Source organism: Gopherus evgoodei, chromosome 3 (genome assembly GCF_007399415.2).
Source record: "Gopherus evgoodei ecotype Sinaloan lineage chromosome 3, rGopEvg1_v1.p, whole genome shotgun sequence".
NCBI classification, from domain to species: domain Eukaryota; kingdom Metazoa; phylum Chordata; order Testudines; family Testudinidae; genus Gopherus; species Gopherus evgoodei.
The window spans coordinates 160,674,405-160,694,878 of NC_044324.1; the positions used below are offsets into that span (position 1 = coordinate 160,674,405).

General features: G+C 57.1%; 1 protein-coding gene across 2 annotated transcripts in view; it reads left to right on the top strand.

The window, feature by feature from the left end:
* CAPN11 (calpain 11) overlaps window positions 1-10,422 on the top strand; it is a 30,666-nt gene extending 20,244 nt beyond the window's left edge. For both annotated transcript variants that reach the window (XM_030557212.1, XM_030557213.1), the window contains exons 11-22: window positions 350-519; window positions 738-749; window positions 1,768-1,979; window positions 2,501-2,540; window positions 2,860-2,925; window positions 3,729-3,786; window positions 3,895-3,959; window positions 5,056-5,124; window positions 5,239-5,317; window positions 5,896-6,012; window positions 7,571-7,629; window positions 8,227-10,422. In XM_030557212.1, coding sequence (XP_030413072.1) covers window positions 350-519; window positions 738-749; window positions 1,768-1,979; window positions 2,501-2,540; window positions 2,860-2,925; window positions 3,729-3,786; window positions 3,895-3,959; window positions 5,056-5,124; window positions 5,239-5,317; window positions 5,896-6,012; window positions 7,571-7,629; window positions 8,227-8,253 — 974 coding nt within the window. In that variant the 3' untranslated portion in view covers window positions 8,254-10,422. The remainder of the gene's footprint in view (window positions 1-349; window positions 520-737; window positions 750-1,767; window positions 1,980-2,500; window positions 2,541-2,859; window positions 2,926-3,728; window positions 3,787-3,894; window positions 3,960-5,055; window positions 5,125-5,238; window positions 5,318-5,895; window positions 6,013-7,570; window positions 7,630-8,226) is intronic.
* The last annotated feature ends 10,052 nt before the right edge of the window (window positions 10,423-20,474 follow it).

The following is a 20,474-nucleotide window of genomic DNA, read 5'->3' on the forward strand; positions in this document are numbered from 1 at the left end:
TACTAACCCTGGGCTTACATTGCAGTGTAGACATACCCAAAGACTCCAGTTTTCATGTGTGAGAGATCAGGGAGCACAGTGATGCTCTATGAGCAGGTCTGCCGTGGGGTGGGAGTTGTGAGGCCTGTCCCTGTTCCAGAAGAGGGGAGCCCCTGGGCGAGGAACAAACTGTAGCCCAGCACATCTGAGCCCTGCAACGAGGAGGGAGTGTCTGGTGATCAGAGACACCGGGCGGGATGCAGGAGCCTACTCCTTGCGTAGCATTCACTATGGGGAAGTGGGTGCGGTGGGGGAGGAGGCTCTGGGGCCTACTCACCTGATCCATTATTCCACTTCCTCTTTCCTGCAGCCACGTTCTGGATTAACCCCCAGTTCAAGATCAAGCTCCTGGAGGAGGATGACGACCCCGAGGACGATGAGGTGGCCTGCAGCTTCCTGGTGGCCTTGATGCAGAAGCACCGGCGGAAGGAGCGGAAGATGGGGGGAGACATGCACACCATCGGCTTTGCCGTCTATGAGGTAGCCCCTGGGTGTTGCTCAGCACCCCTTAGGGGTGGGGAGTCCCCCATCCTAACCCATATGGGGGTGGCACTGCTGAGCTCGAGGGATCCCACAAGCCCTGTTAGTGGGGTGACTTTCCTCACTCGCCCCCCATACAGCACTGAGCTCAAGAGGCAGTGGGCAGGGCCTCCGCTCCCCACACACAGGTCCTGATCTCTTTCTTCTCCCTTCCACAGGTCCCAGAGGAGGTATGTCCTGAGCTGCCAATCCCCACTGCTGGAGTGTGTGAGAAGAGGAGTGGTAGGGCTGGCAGGAAGGGGTTAATTCAGAGCCTGGACTCCTGAGGTCATCAGCCCTGGGGATTTCCTGCCTCAGCCTTTCATCAGTTCCATCAGCCTGCTAGGGCGACCCCTGGCCAAGCCTTCCCTGGGCTGGCAGTAGAAAGCATGCAAAGTGTGCTTGGCAAGGGAATGCCAGGAGGAGCTGGCTGATGCTCGGCCTGGCTAGTGTCATGGGTTCAGCATGCTGAGGTTGGAGGGCAGGAAGATCCTCACCCCCTGGAGCAAGGGTGGCCAACCTGTGACTCCAGAGCCACATGCGGCTCTTCAGAAGTTAATATGCGGCTCCTTGTATAGGCACCAACTCCAGGACTGGAGCTACAGGCACCAACTTTCCAATGTGCCAGGGGCTGCTTAATGTTCAACCTCTGGCTCTGCCACAGGCCCTGCCCCCACTCCACCCCCTCCTGTCTCCTCCCCGAGCCTGCCATGCCTTCGCTCCTCCCCTGCCCCCCATAGCCTCCTGCATGCCACAAAACAGCTGATCGGGAGGGAGGGGAAGGCGCTGATCCGTGGGGCTGCTGGTGGGTGGGAGATGCTGGGAGCAGGTGGAGGGAGCTGCTGGGGGGCTGCTGACGTGTTAGTGTGGCTCTTTGGCAACAAATTCTGGCTCCTTCTCAGGCTCTGGTTGGCCACCCCTGCCCTGGAGTAATCGCTCACTGCAGTGTGTGCATGGGGCAAGGGCTATCTTCTTGCCTCCAGAAGCTGCAGCATTGGTCAGTGTTGAGAGACCAGACACTGGATTAGCTGGGCTAGTCTAACAACTTCCTGGAGATGGTCTGTCCGGGGTGGGTAGGTTTGATGGGTGTCCTCCACCCCAGAGCCCTGAATCTGCAGCAGTGTTGGTATTCTAACGTGTCCAGGGCCCTGGGCAGCTCCTTCCCTGCCCGTGGCTGGGCTGTTACCAATGAGTGTGTCTGGTCTCCAGGCCAAGGGCTGCCAGAACGTGCACCTGAAGAAGGAGTTCTTCCTGCGGAACCAGTCCCGGGCACGCTCAGAGACCTTCATCAACCTCCGAGAGGTGAGCAACAAGATCCGGCTGCCCCCGGGCGAGTACCTCATCGTGCCCTCCACCTTCGAGCCACACAAGGAGGCTGACTTTGTCCTGCGCGTCTTCACTGAGAAGCAGTCGGACACAGAGTGAGTCTACATGTGAGATAAGCGGCTGGGTCTCAGTTCAGGCTCTGAGGACATGATAGCCCAGCTCAGGCCTGGTATGGCTCTGGTGTTCCCTGAGCAGACCCGGCTGAGTGGGAGGTGTCTCCAGAACGTACTGACGTAGGGGAGGGCAGTCCCCTCCCCAGGTTTGAGCATTGGGATCGAAGCCCCACAAAGCTGCAGGGAAGAGGCCTGACCCTTCCCTGCCCATCACTCCATGTCTGTGTTGCCATGTGTCTCCGTGCTTTGTATCCCCGGGGTGTCTGGTTCCCCCCAGATCGGGTAGGACAGGGTCCCCAGGTCATGTTCCTGGGGCCTTTCTCCCCAGGGGTCTCAGAGCTTGGGTTTCTCTCCCCAAACTTCCTGACCTGTCTGATCTAGCCGCACTAGGGAGTACGCCATGCTCACTGCCCCCACAGCCCACCACGCCTATCAGGACCCCCCTCCTCTCCCAGCTGGCTTGCTGCCCCCTCACTCACTGGGTCTCCCTCTTGTTTCCCCAGGGAGCTAGATGAGGAGATCACTGCGGATCTGCCAGATGAGGTAAGAGGCCACCAAACCCAAGCCAGTAGGGGTGCAGGGCAGCACAGTAGGGTATGGGGGAAAAGAGCTCCAGCTGGGGGCTGGCTGCATTCATGTGCCCAATGCTGGTTTGAAATGGCCCCTCTGCCAGAGGACAGACTGGGCTGAGGGGCGGAGGGCAGTTGACAGAGAACTGGTGGGCAGCTGGAGGAGGGGTGCAGAGAGCTCCCCTTGCTGGCTCTTTTCAATAGGAGCCTAGGTGTGATGGCAGCTGAGCTTTAGTGGGAGTGGAGAGTCCAGAGCTCGTTTGATGACCTGCCCCTGGTTTGTGTCACCCCAGGAAGAGCTCTCGGAGGACGACGTGGACAGCTCTTTCAGGAATATGTTCCAGCAGCTTGCAGGAGAGGTGGGTGCTGCCACTCTGGGCTCTGTTAATGCCCCCTCCCCCTCCCCGGGGGCCCTTTGTGCTAGCAGCAGGCTGGGAGCATTCTGTGAATCAGAAATAGGGGAGGGGCCGTTGTCTGTATCCCTGTCAGGATCAGGCCCTGTTGTGCTGGGCACTGAGCCCGCACAGCTGAGACGCTCCCTGCCCTGAACAGCCCCCAGGCTCTGCGGCAGGGGTGTGGACATCAGTCTCAGAGCTGTAAGGGTGATGACCCTCACTGCGGCAAGGCTGGGATGCTCTATACCCAGCTGGGGGCCCTGTGACTCAATGGCTCAGCCCCTTCCCCCCCCTCTGGGTGTCAGGCACGACCAGGCTCCATAAGTATTGGGCCTGAGCGTTTATGCCCCACTTCATTAGAGGGCAAGACCCTGCCCCCTCCCCCATGGGGACCCCGCAGGCTGTGGGTGGGGAAGTCCTGCTTTACCAATGCTCCTAAGTCTTTTCCTGCTCCTGTTTCATACCTCCTGCTGCCTCAGTGGAGCTGGGGTGGGGGGTTCTGGCCGCAAGTGAGGTGCTGCTAACCAGCAGGTCTCCTTCACCGACAGCAGAGAGCAGACATGGGTCATCATGCAACACTTACAGGGAGGGCGAAAATCCCTGCTTGGGGGGTGATTTGACGGGGTCAGAAAGAGGTTCAGGTGCTGCCTGAACCACGCCTGGCACCAAGGAGACCCACCACCCTGGTGTCTTGTGAGTGAGTCTGGGGGAGGTGCCCAGCTGAGTGGAGCGGATGAGGCGTCGCTAATCCTTTGCCCTCTCGCCAGGACATGGAAATCAGCGTCTTCGAGCTCAGGACTATTCTGAACAGAGTCGTCACCAGACGTAAGTGCTGCCCCCGGTCTCTCCCCCATCCTTGCCACTCTTGCTCGTTGGCTCCCCTACTCTGTGACTCATTCTCCCAATAACAGCATCTCCTTCCCCCATCCCCAGACAAAGACCTGAAGACGGACGGGTTCAGCATGGAGTCCTGCCGCAACATGATCAACCTGATGGACGTATCCTGCTGTGTGCTGGGGAGAGGGGGAGCCTCTCCCGTGGGGACCCACCCTTCTGGCAGAGACCCCTTTTCCCGAGCTGGGATGGGGGGTGGGTTTGGTTTGAGTCTCTGACTCCCAACCCAGGTAGTTTCAATAGAGGCCCAGCCCAGCATGGCTCCCCAGATGTCTACTCTGTATCCTCGCCCAGGATCATTTCTTGCCGGGAGGTTAGATTCTGGCTGTAGCAGCACCGTGGGTCCTTGCTCCAGTGCCTCTGACCTGGCCCGCTGGCCATGGTGCGGGCTGGAGCAGCTGGCTTTCTGGAACAAGCTTTCACTTCCTCTCCATGCCCACTGCCCAGGGAGCTGTGCCTGCTCCAGCCCAGAGCCTGGCCACACCTTTAGTTTCTCTTCTGCCTCCCCCTTTGTGAGAGGAAGCGCCCCGCCGCTCAGTTCCCTCTATTAGTACACTCTCATGCCCCAGGCCTGGGACCCTTTGCTGCCCAGCAGTGACCTGCTCCATCTCTGGGCAGGGAGACCCCTGGCCCCAAGTGGGACTGAGTGAGGGTATACCAGCTTCTCACCCAATCTCCTTCAGTGGAGCAGCATCCCCCTCCCCCATTGTTCTGTCTGACTGCTGGGGATGGAGTGGGGAATCAGCCACTGGTCTGTGCTCCCAGCTCACACTGAGAGCCAGGGAGTCACAATCACTGGGGAGCAAGAATTAACCACCACTACAGCCCGCCTTCCACTGCACCCAGAGATGGATGGGAGCACGTACCAGTCCAGCTCTTAGAGCCACTCTGATCCCCGAGCCCTTCACAAATTGTGTGTACACAGTGCCATAGAAATGCAGCCACCTCTGGGGTGGGGCACAACAGCTGTTTAACTGCTGCTCAGCACAGCAGTGTGAGGGGATCCTGTGCCCAGTTCATGCAACAGGGGAGGGAGAGAGGCCAAATGGAACTGAGCAGATTAGAATTTGGCCTGGCTAAAAGCCCTGTTCTTGCTACAAGTGGCCAGGACTTTTCCCTTCCCAACCTCTTCCTGCCCCTCCCTGCACTCAGAGTTACACACCCTTGGCTGGTCACTTTCTCCTTGACTCTACTTCCCAGAAAGACGGCAGTGCCCGCCTTGGCCTTGTGGAATTCCAGATCCTGTGGAACAAGATCCGGAGCTGGCTGGTAAGGGGGTGGCTTGTGGAGCGCTGGAGCAAGAGACACTCCTCCATGCTGGGGTATAGGGTGCGGGGAAGGAAGCGCCAGCCTGGTCTTCACTCCCCCATTGTGTCATTGCAGACAATCTTCCGCAACCATGACCTGGACTCGTCAGGCACCATGAGCTCCTATGAGATGCGCATGGCTCTGGAATCAGCTGGTAAATCAGGAGGGCATGGGGGAAGGTCCCTGGGCTGGGATAGGGGAATATGTTGAGCTTGGACCCTGCATGAAAGTCCCTGGCAGCTGGATCAAGCCTGATACCCTCCTGGTGCCATCAGCTCAGAGTCCACCAGCCATGGCATTAGGGTCACATCTGAAATCTGTCCTGGCTTCCCTGCATCCAGTGCCCGGGATCTGCTGACTGCTCTGCACTGTCCGTACTGTCCATAATCCTGTGGTCACAGCAGTGCTAGTCTGAGTGCTTCGAGACTAGATGAGTCTGGGCTCCAGGCAGGGTGGGCCTGACCTCTGGCCACTCCATTGTGGGGCTGGCTTCCTGGCAGAGGAAAATCCAGGGGACCGAGCAAGCTGCGTGTCCCAGCTATGGATTGAGGGAGTGAGCTGTAAGCAGAGGGCTAGTGTCCCTCAGCCCATCAGCCCCTTATTGCAGGACGGGCTGAATTCTGTTTCCACCTCCCAGCTGTCACTGAAACCCAAGGAGTATGGCCACCTCTTTCTGTAGCCCATCCCATGCTCCCCTGGGGACTAACGGCTTCCCCCATCTCTGTCCTCCAGGCTTCAAGCTGAATAACAAGCTGCACCAGGTGGTGGTGGCACGCTATGCAGATGCAGACCTGGGCGTGGACTTTGATAACTTCGTCTGCTGCCTGGTCAAGCTGGAGGCCATGTTCAGTAAGTGCCATCTGTAGGGCGCAGCAGCACCCAGCAACTTCCAGGCAGGAGGTCCAGAGGAAATCTCGCCTGCAACCAAAACTGGCAGGAGATCAGGGAAGCCAAGTGGCATTGCCTGGGTTGGACGTGGGTTAACACCCCTGTTCCTACTGGAGCCTGGAAGAAAACCTTGATTTTAAACTTCACCTGAAAGAAAAGTATCAGGGGGTAGCCATGTTAGTCTGTATCCACAAAAACAACTAGGAGTCTGGTGGCACCTTAAGACTAACAGATTTATTTGGGCATAAGCTTTTGTGGGTAAAAAAACTCACTTCTTGCATCTGAAGAAGTGGGTTTTTACCCACGAAAGCTTATGCCCAAATAAATCTATTAGTCTTTAAGGCACCACCGGACTCCTTGTTGTTTATCTGAAAGATAGCATTTCCCCTAGTGGGGCTGATGGAGTCAGAGGGGAGAGTGCCCCGTACTGAGTCACTGACATCACCCCCAGCAGCAGAGCCCCACTGAGGATGCTACTGGGCGTTAGGATTGACTTGTTGTCACGGATCCGCAGGATTGGTGCTACACCACCGACTTTGGAACAGTCTCTAGGAGGAGCCCCTTCAGTGTGCCAGGCCCCCCAGGGATCTCACTCTTCCTTCCCGGGGAAGCCACAGGGCCTCACTGCCTCCTTAGACTGGACCTCTGGGTCTTCAGCCCTCCTGCTTCACTCAGTGATCTCTGTTCAGCAAGTCCAGCAGAGAAACACTCCTGCCACAGACTTGGACACACAGACCACATGGTCAAAACAGTCGGGTTTATTAGTCCACTGGAGCACAGCAGAGGAAGTCCTGGGGGTAGCCTAGAGAGCTGAAGGTTAAAGCGTAGTCCATTCTGGTTAGCCCAGCCAAGCTGGAGTGGACCCCTTTGTTCAAGCTCTGTCCAGGTTAGAGCTCTGACTTCTTCCAGCAGCCAGCTCTTATCCTCCCACCTCTCCACTTCTTTGTTGTGGGGGGCGACACACTTCCTCCCTCCCTCTGGGTGATTGGCTGTTAGGTGTCAATGTCCTGGTGAGTAGATATGCCATTGTCTTCTCAGATGCTCCATTGACCTGGGAACTAATGCCCTTCACTTAAGTGCTACAGCTGTGCCAATGCAGCGTTTTAAGTGTAGACCTGCCCTTAGCCTGCTCTGAGAGTGCTTTTCCACCCACTGGGTTACAATGCAGCATAAAGGGGAAACTGAGGCATAAACAGGGCTCATAAAAATATTCCCACTTTGTCACAAAGTGCACCCTGGGTTTTCAGGGGGATCTCCTATCCAATTCCTGATTCAGTCTGACCCTGCTCTGCTTGCAGAGCTGGGCTGGTATCAAGTGTGGGCTGGCTGTCCATATTGAGGTGCAGCTGTGAAATACTGGAATTGCCCATAATCAGTGGCTCGCACCCCACATGGTGTGGCTGTCCAGCTGCTAACCCAGGGGCTGGGCATTCAGGGGAGGATTCATGGCTGAGAGGGAAAAGGAAAAGCTTGTGCAAGCTGCCCCCTGAGCAGCTCTCACTCCTTCTGCCCCCTGCAGGATTCTTCCACAGCATGGACGCCGAAGGCACTGGTACAGCAGTGATGAACCTGACCGAGGTGAGAGCAAGCCCTGAGAAGCGAGAGGGCAAAGTTGCTCTCCAGTGGAGCTGTGGAAGCTGTGTGGTTCCTGGGGTGTAAGGGGGATCTCAATTAGAGAAGGGGGAGCCCTCCGGACTCCTGGGGTAGGGGAGGGAAAGAAAGTCCTAACCCAAAAAATGGTGAGGAGGGGGATGGCAGACCCTTCCCCTCCACATCCTCCCTCAGCCAGCTCTCTGCAGCTGCGCTGGCTGCTGGGCAGCATTCCTAGCTCAGTGAAATCCCCAATAGGAACAGATCCTGCCTAGGGCCTGGTTTCCTCACCACCCCCATCCCCTGCATCTGGGGATGTGCCCAGCCCTGGTGCCCATCTGATCCCCTGAAACAGAACAACCAAGGCTTTAACGCCAACTGAGTTGTGGACCAAACTAGTGGGCTGGGGGAGGATCATTACTATAGCCCCTGCCACTCCAACCCTAGCCCCAGTTCATTCACTGTCCCCCTATTGGTGGCTCAGTCCAGGTGGAAGCCCAGGCTTTGGATCCCCCTCTGTGGGTGGGGCAGCAGTTTGTGGCTCCCTTTCCCCACCAGCCCATCCACTCTTTCCTCTCCCCACAGTGGTTGCTGCTGACAATGTGTGGCTAGGAGCAGAGATGGACCCGTGCCGGCTGAAACACCCCGATGGGCTGGGACGCCCCACAGTGCCTGTCCCTCGGATTTACAGACATGAAATGTCCATCATCAACCCCGCTCCTTGCCTCTTTGTCCCTCTCCCTCCCCATCCCACACTGAGCCCATGGCCTTGACCCCATCTCCCAGCAGGACACACTCCAGCATCGTGTTGCCCCTTTTCGACCCAAGCAGCTAGTCAATTTGGGGCCCTGTGGGTGTTCCAGCTGGGAGGAAAAATTGGCGCTAGGCCGATCTGTCTTTGATGCAGTTTTGTTTATTTGCAAAGAATGTACAAAGTCCTGTATCTGTGAAGGCAGAGGGAATCGAACAGCAGGAACCAGTTTCTTTGGTTCACAGCACCAAGATTTGTCTTTTCACCTGCACCCCAGTCCCAAAAACCTCTCCCCAGGTTTCTTCCGGGGTCAGCCACCGTGCTTTTCCTTCCACCCATCTCTCTCATTCAGTCTGCCACACAAGTTTGTGTTATTCCCCCATACGCACACCTGCTGACCATACCCAGTCGTACCTTCTGCCCACCAGGTGCTAGTTTCTGGGCAGACTATTAGGTTTTGTTTCAGGTGTGACCCCTTAGCTGTCTCTTACGATGGACTTAAATGAGGGACTTATTCACACATCAGTTAGAAGCTTTAACTCAACACACAACAAAGGTTTCACCCAGCTTGTAACAGTCCCAATGGCCAAGCCTCTCTAGCTCATTCCCAATTGTGGGCATGGCTTGTACCCCGCAATAGGAGGAGGTTGGGGAGGGCACATGGGGGTATGCTGCATGTCAAGTCATTGCACATGGTCTTCAGACCAGCAACTCTAGCCGCATCTAGCAGGGTGCCAGTAAGGGATGGAACTTGACTGCAGGGTGCAGAGGACCTGGCCCCCCAGGGGGGTGGGGAGGTGGGTGGGACCTGTGTCACTTCCTGGGGGACTGCTCTGGCCCATGCTGGCCATTGGTGCCAGTTTGATTTTGTGAGTGAATCCCGCCAGGATTCAGCACTGGGAATCACGACCCTGCATCTTTGCTAGGGGCTGGGCAGTGAGCTCAGGGGCTGAGATGCAGCCAGGGTGGGGTTTGCCTCTGGTTAAAACCAAGCAGAGGCATTTGAGTGGAGGGGAAAGATCTAGTGGTTCAGAACCAGGCAGTGGGACTTCTGGGTCCTGTTCCTGGCTCTGAGAGTGGAGTTTGATTTAGGGTTGGAGGAAGGAGCAGGGAGTCAGGACTTCTGGCTGGTGAGCTGTTCTAAGCACTTATCACCATACTGCCTGAACACCTCCTAAAAATGGCCATGACCAAAGTATAAAATCTCCTCGTGGGTCAGGAGTCTTGGGTCCTAGCCCCACCTGTCACTGACTCGTGTGGCCTTGGGTGTGTCTCTTCGGCCGCTCTGAGCCTTAGCCCATGTCTGCACTAGAAAGCTTACAGCAGCACCGCTGTAAGATCTCTTGTGTAGCCACTCCATGCTGACAGGAGAGTGCTCTCCCGTCAGCACCATAAAACCACCCCCGCGAGCTGCGGTAGCTGTGGCAGCAGGAGAAGCTCTTTTGCCAAGATAGCGCAGTGCACACCGGCACTTCTGCTGGTGTAACTTATATTGTGCAGGGGTGTAGGTTGTTTTTTCTTCACACCCCGAGTGACTTAAGTTACATCGACAAAAGTGATTGTGTAGATGAGCCCGCAGCCTCTTCACCGCAGGGTTCCTGAGTGCAAGAAGTTTGTGATGAATGTTAACTCTTCTTCCACCTGCTGTTTTGCAAGGGGCAGCATACCCTCTGTCTGCCCTAGAGAGAAGCTTAGGGTTTTCTCTCCCCTGTACCACCCCCCTGGTGTCTCGACAGGAAGAGCGTGTGATTCCCTCCCCCAGGGGTGAGTTCCTTTCTTGCTCCCTCACTTCATGGCCCTTGTGCTGCTGCTGCAGTGGGGTGGTCCTAGCCTGAGCTCGGTCCAAAGCCCCTGAGGCAGGGGTGTGGGCAGCGGCACTAGCACTTGGCCTTCCACCCCATCCCTTGCCTTTGCATTTCTGGAGGATATGGCTGTGGAAATAACCACTTCTGCTCGGCTGGCAGAGCTGCCTCCCCAGCCCCTGCTCACCATGTAGCCTGGATAATAAATAGAGATCTGTACAAACACCACCTCTGCAGTGAGTGATTGGTGGCATAAAACTCTCGCAGGGGCATGGATCTAAAGCCAGCCCCTATGCACAGCCTGGGCTGCTGGGCCAAGTAGGGGAGTAGCCCCCATCTGCACTAGAGCAGAGCAAAGGGTCTGTCCTTCTCCAACAGTGTCTGGGGATAGAGCCTGGGAATTAGCCCTTGGGCAGTAGGGTAGTGGCAATGCTCCCTCCCTGCCCAGCGTGCCACAGCATAGTGGGTGCTGTCAGAAAGCACACCCCCTCCCATCTCTGCTAAACTGCGGTGGAGGCTGAACGAGGGTTTGGGGCAGAGGACGGGGCAAGTGGTAAAGTGTTCTGAGTGAGGTGGCCAGTCTATGCCAGGGCCCAGCTCCCGCAGGGATGAGACACACAGCTTTGTCAAGGAAAGGCTGAATGGAGCCCAAGTTGGAAGGGGATTCTGCTTTCCAGGGTGCGTGGGATTACAGCTACCTTTTGGGCACATGCAGAGGGGCAGTGCTGTCTGTGGGAGTAACAGGAAGGAGCTGGGGCCTAATAGGCCATTAGCCTTCCCTTCCCCTGCCCACAAATGTGGGGGGCAGCCTTCTTCCCCCTGGGAAGCTCTGTGGACCAACAGGCAAGGCTGGGCTGGAAGGAATCCCCAAGCCCTGGCCACAGCTGCTGAGGGGAAACCCAGCATCTGCCCTAGAGGACTCTATTGGTGGGGACTAGGGCCACAGCTGGCATTTCTGGGGGGTGCTTGGGTGGCAATCTGCAAGGGGTAGCAGTCTTTGTGTTTTTGCCCCCAAGCAGCGTGCTAAATTGCCACCATGGACCACAGGGGCAGTCCGTGCACCGTTAGGGTGGCACACACATTTCCACGGTGGCGGCAATTCGGCAGCAGCTTCTATGTTCAGCTGTCCACAGCAGCGCAGCTTCTGTCTTCCGGCTGAAGACAGAAGCTGCTGCTGAATTGCCACCGTGGCGGAAATGTATGTGCTGCTCTAATGGCACACGGACTGTCCCCTGCCGTCCGAGGTGGCAATTCGGCGCGCTGCTTGGGGCAGCGAAAACAGTAGAGCCGGCCCTGAAGTGACTCTGTTGGGTTTCAGCTTTTTGCCCTGCTGTCCTGTGTGTGCTACTGGGGGTGCTGTCCCAGCTCTGGGTGAGTGTGAGACGGGGTGAGGCTGCAGGCCTGCTGTTGCATTAGAAGAGTTATTAGCTAGGTCCTTGCCCTGAAACACTGCTTACCCTGTGCCGTGGGTATAATTTCCTGAGGCATTTCTGCCTGGCAATCACTAGAGGGAAGTACAGCTCTTCACAGCCCGCCTGGCAGAGTCCTCAAATGCCAACGGGCCGTGCTCCAGCAGAGTGGTGCTGCTGGCTCCAGGCCTGGAAGGAGCCCATGTTGAAGTCAGCAGAGGGGCTCTGGGTTTGGGAGGCCAGGAAGCATTTGGCTAGTCAGGCTGGCTGGGCAGCACGACCCCACCCTGTGCTGGGAGCCCAGCTCAGCCGCCATTCGGTGCAGTCATTTCTCATCTACAGGAATCACTGGAGGGGAAACGCAGGGCTGAAGAGCAGCTCTTGAGCGAGTGCCCTCAGGAGCCTGCCAACTCGCTGCAGCATTTCTTTGGGGGGTTGGGAACCAAACCAAACTTCCTACCCTGATAAGCCCACTAGGCTAACAGCCCATGAATTGAAAGTCAGGCTCCATGTATGTTTCCATTTAGATGTCTGGGTCAACGTCCCACCCCATCCTGGACACTTGGGTGCAGAGCACTAATGTAGCAGCCATTCACCTCCAGGGAGCAAGAATCCTGTGCAGCTGAATTGACAGTCAGTGTTTGGGTAACACATGTTGGATTAGCCGCCCCAGAGAGACCTCAGGCAGGAATAGCAGAGAGGGCTGCAGGTCAGGGATGAGGGGTGTTGGCAGACCTGGGGTGGGGAGCCCCAGGCGGGAATAGCAGGGGGCTGCAGAGCTGGCTAAGGGAACATAAAGCAGGATTCACCATTTCCCCTGAAGCAGCTGGCGCCCTGGACTAGGAAAAGGCTGGGCTTCAGGCCATTTCTGCATGCTGTGTGTGTGTCAGTGTGGCGGTCACTGTTTATTCCTGAGAGACAAGGTGGGTGAGGTCATATCTTTTAGTGGAACAACGTCTGTTGGTGGAAGAGACAAGTGAGTCTCTCTCAGCACCAGAAGTTGTTCCACTAAAAGCTATGACCTCACCCACCTTGTCTCGCTCCTATCCTGGGCCCAATACAGCTACAACAACTGTTTATTCCTGGCATTCATCAGCATAGAAAAAGTCAGTGCTTGCCACATGCAAGTCTGAGCCCGGGGGGAGACATCCCTGGGGGGCTAATGTGGGCCAAGGTTGGCTCTAGCCCCCCACTAAATAGACATTGCACAACTTCTCTGGCTTCAAACAGCCTGGCCACCTGAAAAAGCCCTCATATAGCCCAGGGCTACAAGGCACATCACAGGGCGCCCATGTGTTTTGTGACGAGGGGCTGTTCCTTTGGCTTCTCTTGGCATTTCCATCCATTTTGCTTATGGGGGGCGGGGGCAGAGGAGAACGCTCAGACAGGATGGGGTTAAACATGCAGGGGAGGGTATGGTGTGGAGACTGGCCTGCAGCTCTGGGCCTCTGGCCCTGGAAAGGAGACCACACAAGGCACGGCACTTGACCCTGGGTAGGGATTGTGGGAGGCCAGAGAATGCTGCTGCTGCTTCCTTTGAGATGGTGTAGGTCACAGCTGGATGCAAAGAGCTTCCAGACAATTGGCACAAAGGAAGGAGGTGGGGAGGAGGTCCTTAGTCTGTATTGCTCAAAACAGAGTCCGTGCTTGGCTTCTGCTGGTGGAATGGCTGCTAGTGCCCAAAGAGGGAGTCCTGGGCCAGCCCTCCTTGGAACAACCCTCACTGGTTGAGGTGAGGTTAGCGCTTGGGAAAGGAGGAGCTAAGAGCACTTGCAGGGGCTGCTTTCCCTTGGGGTCCCCATCCCTAATATTCAAGTTTTGCCGTACTAGTGCACACAGCTTGGTGAGGTTTGTTTACTGAACGAGCCACAGGCTCTTGTGCGCTGTGCTGGGAGGCACAGCCTGAGAAACAAGTGCCCCTTCCACAGCTTTCTCCATCCCCTGCTCCTCTTGCTCTGCCCCCCACACCCCCAGATTTCCTCACAGCTTGGAGCTTAGCACCTCTGGGAAGGTTCCCTTTGCCTGCAGTGCAGCTACCTGACCGGCTGAGCATCCTCTGCATGTGTGTAAGGGGCAGCACTGGCCTGGAACCCTCCAGCCCCCCTGTGCAACTCATTGATCCCTGTACAGAGACAGCGTGGTGGGTGTGTGGAGACAAAGGGACCTCTCAGCTGGGCCCCCTTGGTGGGGGCTGGGGTTTGAGCAACAGTGATTGGCTAACAAGCAGGAGAAAATCAGAAGCAGAAGTGGCTTTTGTTGCTCTCCCAGCTGTGAGGACTCATCACTGACACAAAGGGCCCAATTGTGGGGCACCCTCTGCCATTGGGCTGACAGGTGCCCCAGGCTTTGCCTCATTGACCAGGCCTTCTGAGCAGCAACTGGTGGATCATTTCCCATGCTGCAGCTAGCCAGTCTCCTGGAAGGGCAGCTGATGTCACACTACCCCAGAGGCTCATGTTCCAAAGGGGGCAACAGGGAGGCCCAGCTGAGCCCTGCACCCCTCTCCCACCCTATAGCAATTCTAGTGCATAGGGCCAGGGTGTAAGCCACCCCTTGATGGATTCAATCCACAGGGCTCCCTCAGCTATTGCTAACACAGAGTCACTGCTGCCAGCTCACACTTCTGGCTCCTCCTGCACCTTGGGGACTGCCACGTGCAGGTGTAGGGCAGACAACTTGTGCCCAGCCTGCTCTGAGATCAGCCAGCAGGAGGCACTGTGGGGCAGCTGGGCAGTCAGAGCTGCTCAGCAGGCAAGGTAAGCGAGGTGTGGCAGGAGATGATTGGAGCCACTGTGTGGGCAGAGTGCAATGGGGTGTCTGGAGCTGCTCAACAGGCAGGGAGCATTGCAGGAGTAGTGGACAGTGAGAGCTGCGTAGCTGGCAGGGGATGCCATGGGGTGGCCTGGGGCGGTCAGTGGGCAGAGGGCATTAGGGGACAGTCAGTGTGGCACTGCAGGAAGGTGGGTGGAGGTCAGAGCCACTCGGTGGGCAGAGAGCAGGAACTGTGAACAATGGGAGCTGCAAGCGCAGTGTTTGCAGGGGCTGCGCTTGCAGGCAGCACACAGCCCCCTGCCCCTCCTCAAGGCTGTGCCAGCTGCTTCTGGGAATAGTGCGGGGCCAGGGTAGGTAGGGATCCTGCCTTAGCCCGCTGCGCTTCCGACTGGGAGCCGCCTGAGATAAGTGCCTCCCAGCCAGAGCCTGCATCCCACACCCCCTTTTGCACCCCAGCCGGGAGCCCCCTCCTGCCCCCAAACTCCCTCCCAGAGCCTGCACCCCACACCCCCTCCCACACCCCAGCTGGGAGCCCCCTCCTGCACGCAAACTCTCTCCCAGAGCCCACACCCTTCACCTACTCCCACACCCCAACCCCCTGCCCCAGCCCTGAGCCCCATCCCCACCCTCAAACTCCCTCCCAGAGCCTGCAGCCGACATCCCCTTCTGCATCCCAACCCCCTGCCCTAGGCTCAGTCCAGAGCCCGCTTCCACACTCTGAACCCCTCAGCCCCATCCCCCAGCTCGGTGAAAGTCAGGGAGGGTGGGGGAGAGCAAGCGACAGAAGGAGGGAGGATGGAGTGAGTGGGGCAGGACTTCAGAGAAGGGGTGAGGCCTCAGGGAATGGGTGGGGTGGGGTGGGGCAAAGGTGTTTGGATTTGTGTGATGAGACAGTTGACAACCCTAATTACTAATTACTGACATTACTAATTCTTAGTTCTGCCATGAGTGCAGGGGACTGGACTAGAAGACCTCATGACATCCCTTCCAGAACTACGATGCTATGATTTGGAAATGGCAGAAGAAGAGAGCTTACCTTCTGTGGCCTGAGGGGGCGGGGAGGGTGCTCTCAGAGGCCAGGATTCCCCTAGGTTGCAGGGGGTGCGCCTATGGGCTGGGATTCCCCTGTCTACCCTTTATGCACCAACAGACTGCAATGGGATCAGATGGTGAAGGGGGACTCCTCCCTAAGGTCATTCCTCTGGAGAAGGGGCTGTTTCTTAGCCATTCCCTCCTACGGTCCCCACTTCCCAGCCCCCTTGCCCCTGTGTCCACTGTGGGGGCTATCAGTGCCTCTCCTTGAGTGACTCCCTCCCTGGGCCCAGCTTGGCCCAGAGCCTAGCTCAGCTTTGGGCCCATCACTGGCAGCCGAGGTCTTCCCAGGCCTGTGAGCATTAAGCCTGCACACTCGCTGTGCCACTTCCTCTGGCAGGGCCCTGGGCCAGGAGCTGCCTGAGGGTCTTTTTTCTTGGAGCCAGCAGCTTGCACTGCTGGCTAGGGTCAGGCCATGCTTTGGAATCTGCCCTGCCCTTAGGGACTGGCTGCCCCATCAGGTCCTTAGCATTTGTTTTCAGTGCCAGCTGCTCCTGTCTATCCTGCCCCCCCCCCCCCCCCCCCCCCCCGCCAGCCCATCGGGTGCCTCTGAGGGGAAGGCATGGGGAATTCGCAATCCATGCCCAACTGGCCCTACCAGCTGCTGCTGCCCATAGCAGGCAGGCTCTCTGGCCCGCTCTCCCCATCAGATGTGGGTTTCACTCTCCTCCCAGGCCCACGGCTGCAGGAATTCCAGACCCGCTGGTACAAAGGGGCCTTTGTTGGATGGGTGAGGAAAGCACCCTGGATGCTGGCTGCTGCTTCTCAGAGCTCAGCCGCTGCTTCTGGCAATCATCTCACGACAGTCAGGTTGGGGAGACAACAGACTGGAGCCTGGGAGCCTCTGTATACCCAGAGCAGGCACAGCCTAGGCAGCAGCAGGACAAGCTTCATTGCCACCCTGCAAATGTGCCTCAGCCCTGCCCTGGAGGGGAAGATGGGGATTCAATGTCTATGCTCCAGCTGGTCCTTGGTCTCTTTGCAGAGGCTGCCCATAAATGACAATAATGGTGGGGTTTGTCATGGGGATTCCTGGTCACCAAATATCCATCATGTGCTACCAGCTTGGGGGGGGCCTTTGGCCTGGTGCGCTATATAGGAAAGGCTCGCTGTCCCAACCCCCTGAGCTTCTGGTCCCCTCTCCACTTCCCTCCCGGTCCCAGAGCCTCACCAGCCTGTGTCAGGGGATGGGTTCATCACATTGGGATAGAACCATCAGTGGGATGGCAGCTAAATGAAAATACAAGAGCAGCCCTGCCCCCACTCCCCTCAGTCCCTCGGGAAACACGAGCAGCTCCCGGGGGGCCTGCCACATCCCTCGCACCACTGGGAGCGGCGCTGCTTGTGTTCTGCAGGCTAGGGGGCAGAAATGGGCCCTGGCCCCCTGTGCAGAGGGGCTGGCTGCTGGGAGAATTTGAGTACAGCATTTTGGGGGGGATGTCTGGAGGGAGGGATGTGGTCCAGATGGCAGGAGAAGAGGAGTCTGGCTGCAGCACTAGGGACGGATGGGAGGCAGGATTTCTGGGAGGCAGCAGAGAAGGCTGCAGGTTGTAGGGATGGAGAGAAGAGCTCTGCTCTGGTGACTGCGTCTGGCGCGCTGGATGGCGGGCAGCTGTTAGACCCGGCCCACATCAAACAACTGCCATCTCGGTACCAGCAAATCGGGGGGAACGTGTGGGGCCTGGCTCCCTCCAAGCCTCCTGACACACTCCATTATCCAAACTATAGTGAGAAAACCCCCTCCCTGAGAATGACTATCCCACATTCTTCCTGCTCAGGGGTCTGTGGACTCAGTTGTCACTGCCCCGCCTCCCTCCCCCCCCCACCCCAGCACAACACTGCTAAGGTCTGCCAGCAGCTGCTGCCCAGGAGAATTCCCCCTATCAGCTCTCAAGAAAGGCTTGGATCCCAAAGAGAAGCCTCCCTCTGCTCCCAGGAGCCAGGACACAGAACCCCTGAGACAATCTGGGGAACCTGGCCAAGCTTCCCTGCTAGGGGACTGGCAGCATGGAGCTGAGCAAGCCCTGTGCCAGTCTCCAGTGGAGGTTGGGCTTGCTGATGGGGATTCATCCCGCTGGATGTCTCCCTCTTCCACATCAAGAAGAACTCTGCTCAGGCCAGTCAACTGCCCACAGGAACTGAGCACTGGAGCAGGCCCTTGCTCACCCCATGCCACAAATCCCCCAATTCCCCACTTGCCATGCTCCCAGCATCTTGCCTGCCCATGTGCAGGGAGCAGAGCTGTATAGAATCTTGCTACATGATTTCTGACAGGCAAGGGCTAGAGCCACTGAAGAGCCAGCAGGTTCTCACTCCCCTGTATGCACGCAGGACTGGCTTTAGGCCGATTCCCCCGATGGCCAGGAATCGGGCCCCGTGCCTAAGAGGGCCCCGCACCTTAGGTGCCTTTTTAATTTTTTTTTTAAAAATTTCTCACCCAGCACCCACGGTGGGGGGTCCGGGTCTTCGGTGCCATTTCGGCAGGGGGCGGGGGTGGTATCCTCTCCAGGTCTTTGGAGGCATTTTGGTGGCAGGGGGTCCTTTGGTGCCGCAGAAGACCAGGAGTGGACCCCCCACTGCCAAAGTGCCGCTGAAGTGCTGCCGAAGCCCCAGACCGCTGCCAGGTATTCAAATTGGGCCCCACAGTTCATAAAGCCGGCCCTGTATGCATGCTACCTTGGCCTTCCTTCCCCACCTCAAGCCAGCTTCCCCCAGCCCTGTATGGTCAGTGACATCACCTGCCATCTGCTTTGTGTCTAATCTCCTGAAGTGCCTCCTATCGGGGCCTGATGCAGATCATTCACCTTGTCGCTTTGTTGTTCCCTCTGCTAATGGCATCTCCCTTCTGCTTCCTGCGTCGATCACCACTGTTTCTGCAAAGGCAATGGTATCGGGGCAAAGGTCAATGTTTTGGACTAGCCAGCCTCCTCCTCACCTTCCTTGCCTGATCCCTGAGCCCAGCTCCTGCTTTGCCTGTATAGATTGTATTCACTCTACTTGCATGAGTCTAGCCTGCTATGTTCACTCCCAGCTGGAGAGGTTCCTTTGGGGGTTAGTGGCAGTCTGGTATCTGGAGTCAATGAGAGCAGCTCACGCTATGATCTGTTCCCTTCCAATGTGCTGAATTCTGCAGCACTGGCCCTTTAAGCGTGTCTTCTTAGAGGCCACAGGCCAGGAACCTTCTCCCTGGGGAGCATTTCTCACTGACAGCAAGATGCTGACAGGCTCTGTCCCTTGGGCCTGCTGTTTCTGCACATGGCTTGTGGGCTATGACCTCACCCTTACCCGGCAGGAAGAGGGGTTGGGCCGTGCGCAGTCCAGTTCTCTTGAAATTTGGGATTCTTTCCTGTGGTTGGGGTTACATCTGTCCTGTCCCAGCCACCCTCACGCCCAAAGGAAGCTGCTCCCAGTAGCGGGGATAGGAATGGGCACATTGCTCCGGGGACAGCCATCTGCTCTGATGGACAAAGGGACATTCTCTCCAGACCTCTCGTTGTGTCACTGCACAAGTATTCCCATCAGATCGGCCACAACATGTGCCGTTATATGGAGTGAGATGCTCAGACTTCTATCTTTCACTGGAGCACTGCAGATTCACACCAGGGCCCTCCCTGCCCTGTCCTAGCACCAGGGCTGGCTCCAGGCACCAGTGCAGCAAGCAGGTGCTTGGGGAGCCCAACAGAAAGGGGCAGCACCTCCGGCTCTTTGGTGGCAATTCACCGGTTGGTCCCTCAGTCCCTCCGGGAGAGAAGGACTCACTGCCGTGTTGCCACTGAAAAGCGGAAGCAGTGGGTTAGAGCTGCCACCGAAGTGTTGCCAATCGTGGCATTTTTTTTCCGCTGCTTGGGGCGCCAAAAATGCTGAAGCCGGCCCTGCCTAGCCTCTTCCATCTGAGGCCCTCAAGGCACTTTGAAAACATGAGTGAATTCTGCCTCCCACTCTCCTGGAGGCAGGGACGTGTTGTTTTCCCTATGGTACAGATGGGGAAACTGAGACACAGAGAGGTCAGTGACTTGCTCAAGGTCACACAGTGAGTCAGTGACAGAGCTGGAAACAGAACCCAGGACAAGGCTAACCTATGTCCCCTCTGCTCTAAACAGTAGATACCACTTCTCTACCAGAACAGGAACCCTGGAGTCCTGATTCCTACTCCTCTGCTCCATCCTCTAGCTCATGTTCCCTTCATCAGCACATTTGTATGCACTTGGGTGAATTTACCACTCTGAATATGAAAGGTATGAACACCAGCCATGCCAAACCCTGAGAAACAACAAGAGCCCCAGGTCCTAAATACACCCCAAAGTGCATGTGTAGGGAGATGGGGGACACCTGACACCTACATTCCTGCTATTCATAATCCTCCACACATGACGACTGGCTGCAGTGGGGACAACTGTGCTGGGACCCATGGAGGATCCTGAGCTCAAGAGGGGAATTAACTGCAGGGGCAGCTGGTGAAACTCCAGCCTTTTTTCATGCCAAAGCCCCTGGTCCTAAAGAAAGAGGGGGAAGAAATACAGACAGAGGCTGGTGCAGAAAGAGCATTGTCTCTCTCTGGCAAGGATCCCAACCTTTCTAGCAGCCTATGGCCCCCTGCACTCCTAACCCCAGCATAGGTAGGGCCAATGGAACCCTGGGCAGGAATAGATCTATGGAGTGGCAGTGAGCACAGCACATCCCAGTAGGAGGCACTCACAACACCTAAGGCAGTGCCAAACCTTCCCCGAGCAGGGACAACCTGGGGCAGCCTGTGCTTTTTGGTCTGTGCACAGGGAAGGGGTCATTCTTTAGGCTGCACTGCCCTATTCTCCAGAGGCGAGGAAAGGGAGATGTCATCAAGCAGTGCAACTGTTTGGACATGGGGAAGAGATGAGGGAGCAATATAGATGTACGGAGTCAAATGACAGGCCCACTAGGGCGGGGGTGTAGTCTAAGGGTTAGAGCAGGAGGCTGGGAGTCAAGGCTCCATTCCCAGCATGGCTGAAGAAAAGTAGGAGATTAGGAGGG